Source organism: Cucumis sativus, chromosome 3 (genome assembly GCF_000004075.3).
Source record: "Cucumis sativus cultivar 9930 chromosome 3, Cucumber_9930_V3, whole genome shotgun sequence".
In the NCBI taxonomy this organism is placed as follows: Eukaryota; Viridiplantae; Streptophyta; class Magnoliopsida; order Cucurbitales; family Cucurbitaceae; genus Cucumis; species Cucumis sativus.
In genome coordinates, this window is record NC_026657.2 from 13,529,241 (window position 1) to 13,540,238 (window position 10,998).

Sequence of the window (10,998 nt, forward strand, 5' to 3'; positions counted from 1 at the left end):
GTAGAAAAATACTTTTTACTTTTAAGTATTGTGTACGTAGTTGCACTATCTGCCAAACATAAGTCTTCATTATTCATATTTGAGTCAGCCAAAATATAAGAAGTGTCCATAACTCTTCATAAAAAAAATGATTAAAATAAGTCTCATGGTAAAATAAAAAAACAAAACTAACGTTAAAATATAAATAATTTAAATAAACTATGAGATGTTGAATAGAGAAAACACAAAAACATAATGTAAATGTCAGTTTTAGACATTCTCATAATTAAAGAAAGTATTTGTTACTCCTTCATTAGCATTAGTTTTCTCTTCAGGAGACTCAAAGAAGTCAGCAACATCCATATGTCATATTGGAAAAAGTCACAGACATCATCTTGATAGACAAAGTTTACTTCCACATTTTTTCCTTTTTTCTTCATTGAGGCTTGATAGAGGTCGACTAAGTGCTTGGATGTACGACAAGTACGAGTTCAATGACCATTCATACCACAACAGAAGCATTGATTTTCACAACTTTTTAATTTTTTATTTTGTGGAGTCAACCCTCTATGATTATCATTTGTGGTTTTCTTGAAATCTGAATAATTATAACCACGAAAAGTATAATTAGTTCTTTCTTTACCATGGTCACAACCTCGACCACGATCACAACCTCGACCTCGATCATTATTGTTTGAAAATACAGCATTTGCTTCAGAAAATAATGTTGCTCCAGTTGGTCGAGAGTCATGGTTTTTCATTAATAACTCATTATTTTGTTCAGCCACAAGAAGACATGATATAATTAAGGATACTTTTTAAACCCTCTTTCTTGACATTGCTGCTGCGGGACCATATTCAAGGCATGAAATGTGAAAAATGCTTTCTCTAACATATCTTCATCAGTAATTTTTTCTCCGTATAACAATAATTTTGAACAAATTTTAAATAATGCGAAATTATAATCACTTGCTGATTTAAAATCTTGCAACCTTAAAATACATCCAATCATATCAAGTTTTAGAAAGAATCACACTTTTTTCATGACCATACCTTTCTTTTAAACTTTGCTATAATTTAAAATGATCTTTTACCGTAAGATATTCAATCTTTAATCCCTCATGAAGATGAAGAATCACACTTTTTTTATGATCATACATTTCTTTTTAACTTTACCATAATTTAAAGTGATCTTTTACCGTAAGATATTCAATCTTTAATCCCTCAAGAAGTTGATGTGGAAAGAAAATCATGACTTTTACATTTTCTTGACTCGAAGTTGTGTTTCCTTCTTTAATCGTTTCTCCAAGATTCATGGCATTCAAATGAATTTCAGCATCAAGCACCCATGATAAATAATTATCACCATTGATATCAAGAGCTAGAAATTCTAACTTAGTAAGACTTGACATTGTAAAATTATAACAAAGAAATTTAATAAACATGTTAAACATGCATTATACAACAACTTAGATAAATATCATATTATGAAAAATTGTGACAACAATACACACCAAAAATATTAATTTTACAACATGCTTATACCTAATATCTTAAAACATCATGCTTAGGTAAATTGATAAAAACATTTAAATCATAAATCATAAAAACAATTACAAAACTTATAATTTTAGAAAGTAGACAATTAAATTATAGACATAAACTATGCATAAATCTTAAAATAATTGAAATAAGAATCAAACATAAAACAATCACATAAATCATAAATAAATTAATATGAACCAAACCTATAACTAACAATAGTTTTAACAAACAATAATTTTGTAAACATAATATTTAAAATTACAACATATAATAGGTATAAAAGATTATATTCACAAACATTTAAACTATGCACAATGTATACATGGAATAGTTCATGCAATGTTCACAAGTACAAAACAAGAAAACAAACTAATACTTTATAGCCTACCTTTTACAAATGATAAAATTGTAGAGACTCGTGATGATAACATATTATGAAATAAAGAATAAAGAAGCTAAATAAGAAGAATGAAACAACAAAAAGAAGAGAACGAAGAATAGAGAAAGTAGAGAACAATTAAACTCAAGAGAACGAAGAAGGGAAAAAGTAGAGAACAATTGAACTCAATAATGGTATCTTTTACAAAGGCACCACATACCTCTGTTTATAGAATATGCTATGTATGAATTACATTATAAAGTTCAATAGGATGAATGTAATAACATATAATTGAAGGAAAGTTATAGAAAGATTGGTAACCTACATAGGATACTTACCAAGTTTTTCATCCCTCCTAAATAAATAAGCAACAATCAGATAATTGTATAGGCTCTACAAATTTGAATTCAAAATTAGAATCTACTTTTGTTCCTCTTTTCTTTTTCTATTTTTTTTATCTTATTTATTTATTTATGTAGATTAAATGAAATGCTCTACTCTCGAGAAAAATTCAATTATTATTCGAATTCTCATCCAAATTTTAAAATCAGAAAATTGTTTTTAGGTTTTTTTTTTTTTAAAAAAAGAATTCAAACAAAGAAACTCGATATATGGTTAGAATCATAGAAGTATTCCAATGTTTCAATTTATAAAAATTAAAAAGGTGAAGGCCTAAACTATCGTATTTTGCAACTTCAGAACAGTCTATCATCCTAACTTGGAGATGAAAGGCTAAAAGAACAAAACAAAAAATATATAACTACATAGATTTCAGTAAATTATATGTTCAATAACCATTGCTAGATTGCAATATCACTACGATGGTAATTAACGAGAAATGCTTCATTCTACTACCGAACCCCACAAGATGAAAGAAGATCCAGTACTAAGGTTCCAACACAAATTTGATATCCTGTACAATGCACAACAATAGCTCTAATTCTTACCATTTAAGTCTCTCACAGCCCACCTTATTAGTCAGTCCATCTGCAAACGATATCCACCATCCTTTCGAAGCAATTTGCTATGTTATCCACCGAGTCATGAATACAAAAAATATATAAACATGAAACATGAAACATGAAGAAAGTTATCTTTTTATATGAGAGGGGAAAAAATGGTGAAGAACCAAACTCCGAATGCCATCGTTTCACAGAAATGGTTTCCCATTGCAACATGTTACAGTGAAACAACAAATAAAGCCCGGTCACTTTTATTTGAAGCACTAAAGGGCGTTCCTCCAGATATTTGGTCTAAGAAGAGAAGCCTTGTACAGACTTTAATTAAGAAAAAGGGAAAAAAAATCCCAAAAAAACATGGGGTGGAAGAGGCAAAAGAGTAAATCTTACAACATTAAATAACAATGAAAGAAAATCTCACTTTTTAGATAGTAAAGCACTGCATTGTGCCATAATCTTTGAAGCCCTTGTAATGGAATCAGTCATGTAGAAGTTTTCTATGGGACTCCCAAAATCAGCCATGTCCATCTTCTGGGTGCTTTCAGGCTTAATTGAAGCAGAAAATGTAGCTGCCTCTCTTTCATCCACCTGCAAGAGATTTGGGGCTACAGTTTTTATCCGGGACCTTATTGCCCCGAGCGAATCATATGGCAGCTGCAGACCAGCTACCTCAGAAAGAGCACGAATGATCTTCCAATCATCTCGTGCATCACCAACTGTTGGTACTGCTGGCAGTGTTTGTTGGGCGCAACCTTCGGTGTTTTCGTAGGTTCCTTCCTTTTCGCTAAATGCTGCTGCAGGGAGAATGACATTTGCACGATAGACTCCTCGGTCCCCGTGGTGTCCTTGATAAACCACAAACGCATCCTTTGGAACCTTCTCCAGTTCCACATCATCAGCTCCCATCAAATATACGAACTTTGCAGACTCAATGCTAGTTACTGATTCTGGCACGAGTCCAAGGTCAAGGGCTGCAGCCTGGGAAGCATTCAAAAGCAATACGTTGTAACCATTCCAGTCAGGTCTGACCACATTATTCTGTTTGGCAATGTTTTCAACTACAGAAAAGATTGCATCTTTGTCCTTTCTTTCAAAAAGTCCAGCACCAACAATAATGGCAGGATTTTTGGCATTTTTGAGGATCGAGCAGAATGGATGGCGACCCTCAACTATGTCAACAAGTGTTTGAGGTCCTGTTCCAAGGTGTTGATGATCATAGTTCAATTCGGCAGGTGGGCCAACATAACCAACTTTAGCTTGAGTTGCTCTTACAGTCTTTCGGATTCTTGCATTTATCATAGCCGCTTCAACCCTTGGCTGCAAGTTTAGTTTGAAACAGTGAGGGAGAAAGGATAATACTTAAAACACATAATAACATCAATCCAACAAGATATCGTATTATCATCTCACAATTATCTACAAGTACACATGATCTATGCACATTACAAGTTGCAACAAGAATGAACACAGATGACCGGAAGTTACGGAAATGATAAGAAATATAGTTAGGGAAATGATAAGAAATATATTAAGAGTAAGATCAGAAGACCAGAAAGACGACTAATGTAATTTCCAATGCCTAATACTTATAGAATAGTAATAGTGATGTGGATTGTAAGTCAATAACGGATCAAAATAAACTAGTAACATTATTGTTTTTTGTTCTTCTACTTTTGGAGAAGAAACATTTCATTGATGAATGAAATATCCAAAGAGTACAGTAGGGTAAAACCCAATGAAGGGAACAAACCAAAAAACCAAAAGCAGAACCCGAAATTGGAGAGGTAATACCAAATGAGAACAAGGGAAGGAGAGATAAAAATGCACAAGCCAACGAAAAAATGTTAAATGTTACTACATTGAAATAAAAATGTAGCAACTTTTTTTAAAAAATGTAATGTAACTTAATATAGACAAAGCTACATATTTGAAGTTCTAAAAATAACAGTAGTGTAAAAATAATTCAACAAGCTGAGTAGAATAAGTCACCGGAAGAATATGATAAGGATATGAACGTACCTGAGTGCCAATCAAAAGAAAGACATCCGCTTTCTCAAGACCAGTAATACCAGTATTCATGATATACCCAGAACGCAGGTCTGCATTAGGTTGTGGTCCATTTCCTTCACACCATACATTATTGGATCCCAACCTATTTAAGAGATCTTTCAGAGCAATCATAGACTCAGCATCAGATAGTTTTCCAGCAATTCCAACGACTTCTTCAGGTTTAACCTGATGGGCAGCTTCAGCAACCAGAGCAAGGGCATCACGCCAGCTGACAGCCTTAAAGCGTCCATCAGCACCACGGATCATTGGATCATTTAATCTCTGTCTCTTAAGGCCATCATAACAAAAGCGAGTCTTGTCTGATATCCACTCTTCATTAATATCCTGTAAATGGTAGTTGGAGGGCACTTATGCATCAGTATGAATTGTTCGTATACTGCAAGCCTACTGGAGAGTAATTGGTGAGTTTAGCAAACTTGATTCAAAAGCTTGCAAGTCTCCACAAAAGGTTAAAGATAGCTAGATAGTCATCAATCAAAAGGCAAAGCAAACCATCCTTATGTTCCTTTAATATGAATGTACAGAAATTCCTTGGTTAAGTTTTGATGAAGTCTAACAAATGATGAGGCATTATCAAGAATTGTAAATTAGATCTCCAATTTAGAGAAATCGCTGTTCTAACATAATAATGAATTTTCTTTATGAAATGCCATACTTTCCTTGAAAAAAATAAATAAATAAAACAATAAGAAAGATCCTAAACAAAGATGACAAGTAAACTTGGATTCCACCAAGGGAAATTCTATTAAAGTAAGTTTGCTCCCCTTTGATTAAAATAAATAAATACAAGGATAAATACCTCTCATTCTTTTCCACGACAGGTTCTCAAAACTGGAAACATCTAGGATTGTGACCACTGGGAAGACCCAAGTGAGAAAGGAAAGGTCCAACTTCACATCTGATTTGTTATTCATATTTTAAAACTAAACTTTGCACTCTATTCAACAAATTGTAAATTCTAGGAACTTCACTAAAAGTAAATATTAAATTCCAAAAGAAAGTGTCCATATGATTCAATGGAAGAAAACCATGGAAATCGTAATAGAGTATGTCATGTCACTAAGGTTCCAAAATTTTCTCTTCTCCCAGAAATGGGACAGGTTTTGAAACCCCATTCCTAAGGGGGAAATTCTCCAACAAAGAGCCACTTGATGTTTCATGTTTGGGCATAGCCCCTGCTTTCTTGTTTTCCTTTTATTTACTAAGAACTTCTTCCCTACAAATAGGATCACATGAAAAGAAAAGATATACAAACAACAAAGTTGCTAGTTGATCACAAATATGCAAAATCATTCTTCAGTTGCAGTAAATGACCATTTTACAGAAATATACAATTGGCATGGGTAAGTGAGGGTAGCGGGCAAGAAAGATACCAAACCTACCTCATTTAACCGAGGCACAATGCGCATAACCTCCGGACCACGACTATCAATTCGAATGTTGGATCCAACGGCATCTGTAACATCAATGGTCTCGGTGCCTTTCAATTCCCAATTCCTGGCTTTAAATGCAAAAGGTTTTGAGGTCAATGCCCCAACTGGACAAATATCAATGACATTTCCTGAGAGCTCACTAGTCATTAGCTTTTCGACATATGTCCCAATTTCCTCCCCACTACCACGACCTAACATGCCAAGATCTTGAACTCCAGCAACCTCTGTAGCAAATCTTACACACCTTCAGAAAGAAAAATGGAGGTCTTTCAAATCAATTATTTTGGTAGAATGAATAGACCAATAACAGAAAAAGCAGAACCAACTAAAGCAACTTTAATAAATTTTTATCAATTTAAACCCTAAATTTCCCTAAGTGTATCCAAATAAAATACAATGAAGTGAACTGTTACGGGTTGGTCTAGTTGTAAAAAATGAGGCATAGTCTCAACAACTAACTAAGAGATTATGGGTTCAATCCATGGTAACCACCTACGTAGGAATTAATTTTCCACAAGTTTCTTTGACACCCAAATGTTGTAGGGTCACACAAGTAGTCCCGTGGGATTAGTCGAGGTGCATGTAAGCGTCCCAAACACTCACAAATATAAAAAAAATAAAAATAAAAATGGAGTGTTTAAATTGATAAAAGTTAAAGGTTTCAATTGGTACAATTATGAGAGTTCAAATTTTAAATTAATATACTAACTAGTTTAGGGTTTAATTGGATTTGGATACAACTTCCAAAGTTTAGGGCTTATATTGATACAATCCTCAAAGTTTAGGGGTACAAATATCATTTGCCTTAAACATATATTCATAATTTACCGTTTCTTATAAAAAAAAGATTATTTATTAGGAAACAAGAGATTTTACAAATGGAAGGGAGAAAGTACAAAAACAAGACGAGGTACCCCCACCAGCCTAGGAGAATACAAATAGGACTCCTATCTAACAAGGATTTGCATAAATAATAATGACACAAATATTTTGAGATTAGACACCAAGCAGGAGAAAATTCCAAGTTCCCATCAAGGTCAGGAAAAAACATCACAAGTTTTTCATTTGATTTTTTATGTTATTTATTTATTTTATTCTCTTTTGTACCATAGGTCCATAATCTCCACAGTACGACCATCACAGTGTCGATCCAGATAATTATAGCTTGTTTCCTAAGTCATTTTACTTCTAGTATCTTTTCAAATGAAGCTTTTTTAATAATAGTGTCTTTGTATAGTTTTACAACAATACAACTTATGAAAAGAATTTTGAGATCTCATCCAAACTTAAAAAAATAAAATCGATCTTGAAAACCACTTCTTATAGTTTTTAAATTCTGGAAAATCCATGTCCTAGTAGTCATTGGAGCAAATAAGAAAGTCAAAAACACTATCGAGGAAATGGGATTCTATTGGTATAATATGGTAGAGGCATCTAGAAGTTCAAAAGGAAAGTGTCATGCTACAAATTATATTGGAGTATTGTAGGAAAGGGGTGAAGGGAAAAGCATGTGTGTATGGAAGTGTGGCTGCTGATGAGGTGTCTGGGGACCACAGTTAGTTAGGAGTTGTGTACGGGGTTATATTGAAAAAGAGGGAAGGTAGGTTGGGGAGTTCATTCTGGTTGTTAGGGTTATCTCTCGAGGAGAAAGCAGAGTTCCTGTGCTTGTTCGTTGATTCCTGGGAAAGCCAATGGCTGATTGCTGATTGAATAAAGTCTTTCAAATTGGAGTTCTATCAGAAAGTTCAATTTTTGGGATGAAAAGAAGGTGAGAGTGGTAAAAACTATTCGAGGGTAGCTATTCTCTTTCAATCTTTGGGATGAAAATAAAAAAATTCACAACTCCAAAAGTCCATAATTCTAAACAAAATTGCCATTCAGAAAACTGATGCTCAAATTTTCATCCCGATAGAATTGTTAGATTTGTTACCTCTTTTGGGTGTTAGTTTCTCAAACTTTTTGTAATTGTCAGCTTTATTTTATTCTTGGATTGGAGTCCCTTTCTGTAGTTAGGGTGTGGACTCCTTTTGTGGAGGCTGGTTTTTAATTCCATTGTATACTCTTCCATTTGCTCTTGATATAAGAAGATTTTGGTTAAGAAAGCTACTTATTCCCAGTCAGAAGTTTTAACCTAAAAAGTTTAAGCTCAAAAAATTGGCAACATTACAGAGCAATTCAATGAAACTATCCTCAATGAAATGTCTAAGAACTAATGGAATTGAACTAACCTCAATGAAACGTCTAAGACTTAATGGAATTGGTCAAGAAGTAGTAAGTACACAAAACAAAGCAGATTGAAATAATTCTATCATGACATTCTGAACAAAAAAAGAGTTGAAAAAACAAAAATCTCTCAAAAGCCTTCATGGAAGATTGGAAGTTCAAAGAATGACCTTACTTGAACAGGCATTGTTCTATAGGCCGTAGTCGTTGAGTTCTAAGGTAGCTTCAAAACTATAGAATAAATTTGGGTATAAACTTCAATCAGAAAAACACACAATTACTATCTTAACAGAAGCAACAGTCTGCAACATACAAATGATTTTAAAAAATATTTAGCAAAACCAAGGTACAAATTTCATACTAGGAGTCTAGGAAGAGAGCTACTAATCCAGTCTTGGTTTCATTGTAAAGTCCATAATTCCACGGCAATTTTCATATCACCTTCTTAAAAGCCATGGACACTTTACATGGTATGGCTAATGAAAACGAAGAACTCTTAGCCAAATGTCACAAATCCATGTCATGCAACTAATTCTGTTGAAATTATACGATTTGAAGTTTCCCAAAAGAAAAAAAAATGCTCTAAATCAAATAATTATCATCCATTGAATATGTAAGCTACATAACTGACCTGGTACACTGAATACATCGTGTCATTACAGTTTTCACAAGGGGACCAAGGTTCTTGTCCACTACCGATCTCTTCACATCAGTAAACCGCCCACGATCAGACCCAAATGCCATGGACTGATCCTGAAGATCACATTCTCCACCCTGATCACAAATTGGGCAATCCAATGGATGATTCATCAACAAGAACTCCATCACTCCTTCTCGCGCCTTTTTTGCCAGTGGGGTATCAGTCTTAATTTTCATTCCTAGGAAGCAGATTATTCAAATGAATGGATTACCATCTTATCCACATAATAAACAAACAATGAATTCTTTCAGATAGAAAATACATAGAGCGCATTCTGAAATTATTTTCTCATTCATTACTCAAGAATACACAGCATAAGCCATATAACCATCCACAAACTAAATTATTTAAAGAATCTCACTATTGCCTTAAATGGAAGAAGCAGAGTATCCTACACATATGTAGTGAATCATCCACACAAAAAATAAACCCAACCAGAAAAAGTGAAGTATGCAATCTAAAAACCATATCCAGAAAGAAAATCACGGTTACTGTCTAAATGGTGGTCCTGATAGCATAGCAAGAAAAAGGGAATGAGAAACACTCTGGTAAACGGTAATTGCTCTAATTGCATCACAGAAACAAAAAACATATCATCAGACAATAAATCTTTCATCAATTAACATAATACAAATATAAGAAAACCAAAATCAAGGAGTCAATTAACCATATTCTACGTAAGAAAAGGGGGGAAATACCAGGAAGAGCGGGCATAGCGCAAGAAGCAACAGGCTTGGGGGATTTCTCGACTTCAACAAGACACATACGGCAATTCCCAGCAATAGAAAGGCGACTATGATAACAAAATCTAGGAATGTCAACCCCAGCGATCTCGCAAGCCTGAAGAACCGTCATACCCTTGGGGACTTTGACAGGGTACCCATCAACGAATACCTCGATGGCATCCTCAGGAGAGGAAAAGTGAACACGAGCGCCGGCAAGAGGGGTGCGAGGAGGAGGAGGAGGCGGAGCAGGATCGGCCTGGGGCTGGGCGGCAGCGGAGGCATCAGCGTTGTGAAGCTCAGTAGTGGAGAAAATGGGTCGAAAATGGAGGAGATTTCTAGGGTTTTGGGAGGTGAGAAGCCTGGATGAAGGCTTGACAACTCTGGAAGCAAGGGAACCCAACCCCATTGTTGGCAATTGAAGCTCAGATGAAGGGCTGATTGATCTGCAAAAGAAAATTCGCCGTTTTTATATGTAGATTTGTAGCGAAGAAGAAGAGAGGCAGATGAGGAAGCGGATACAATCAAATCAAACAGTGAAAGCGAGTGAGTTTTGGGATCTTGGTTTAAAGTTCCAACCTTTACAGTTACCCAAACTTAGTTTTGATTTTGGAAAGTTTATGCTTGTTTTGTGATTTCTTTTTCTTTTTTATAGTTATTCTACTACTATTTATTGTTTATGTATTGGTTAATAATTTTTTTTATATAATTAATAACCTTTTTAGTAATTAATATAAATATATTGTCACGTCAAATGCCTAGTAACGGAAACAACTCGCTTCAACTTAACTCATCACAAAACTTTTACCTTGGACTTTAGAGACTTCTATGACTCATTGCAGCAGAAATATGTAACATTTAAATTTTACTTCATTGTCTAGTTTTGGTATATGACTACATGGATGTGAAATTCCCAATCTCTTTTACCTCGAGACTTTTCTTTAGGCGAGATTGCAAACAAGGGAACTAGTATTATTCTTTTAAAAGA

The 10,998-nt window shown here is 34.3% G+C and overlaps 1 protein-coding gene across 1 annotated transcript; it reads right to left on the bottom strand.

The window, feature by feature from the left end:
* Positions 1 to 2,984: 2,984 nt before the first annotated feature.
* LOC101205189 (NADH dehydrogenase [ubiquinone] iron-sulfur protein 1, mitochondrial) lies at positions 2,985 to 10,576 on the bottom strand. The gene is made up of 5 exons (XM_004140682.3): positions 9,987 to 10,576; positions 9,220 to 9,466; positions 6,315 to 6,609; positions 4,882 to 5,256; positions 2,985 to 4,179 (listed from the first exon to the last, which is right to left on the bottom strand). The coding sequence occupies exons 1-5, from the start codon at positions 10,417 to 10,419 to the stop codon at positions 3,280 to 3,282; spliced, it is 2,250 nt and encodes a 749-aa protein (XP_004140730.1). The 5' UTR covers positions 10,420 to 10,576; the 3' UTR covers positions 2,985 to 3,279.
* Between the last annotated feature and the right edge of the window lie 422 nt (positions 10,577 to 10,998).

Coding starts and splice junctions, on each gene's coding strand:
- LOC101205189 (XM_004140682.3), bottom strand. CDS start 10,419: ATGGGGTTGGGTTCCCTTGCTTCCAGAGTTGTCAAGCCTTCATCCAGG. Junction 9,467..9,986: donor CGCTATGCCCGCTCTTCCTG/GTATTTCCCCCC, acceptor TCTGCTTCCTAG/GAATGAAAATTAAGACTGAT. Junction 5,257..6,314: donor TTGTGCCTCGGTTAAATGAG/GTAGGTTTGGTA, acceptor TACCATTTACAG/GATATTAATGAAGAGTGGAT.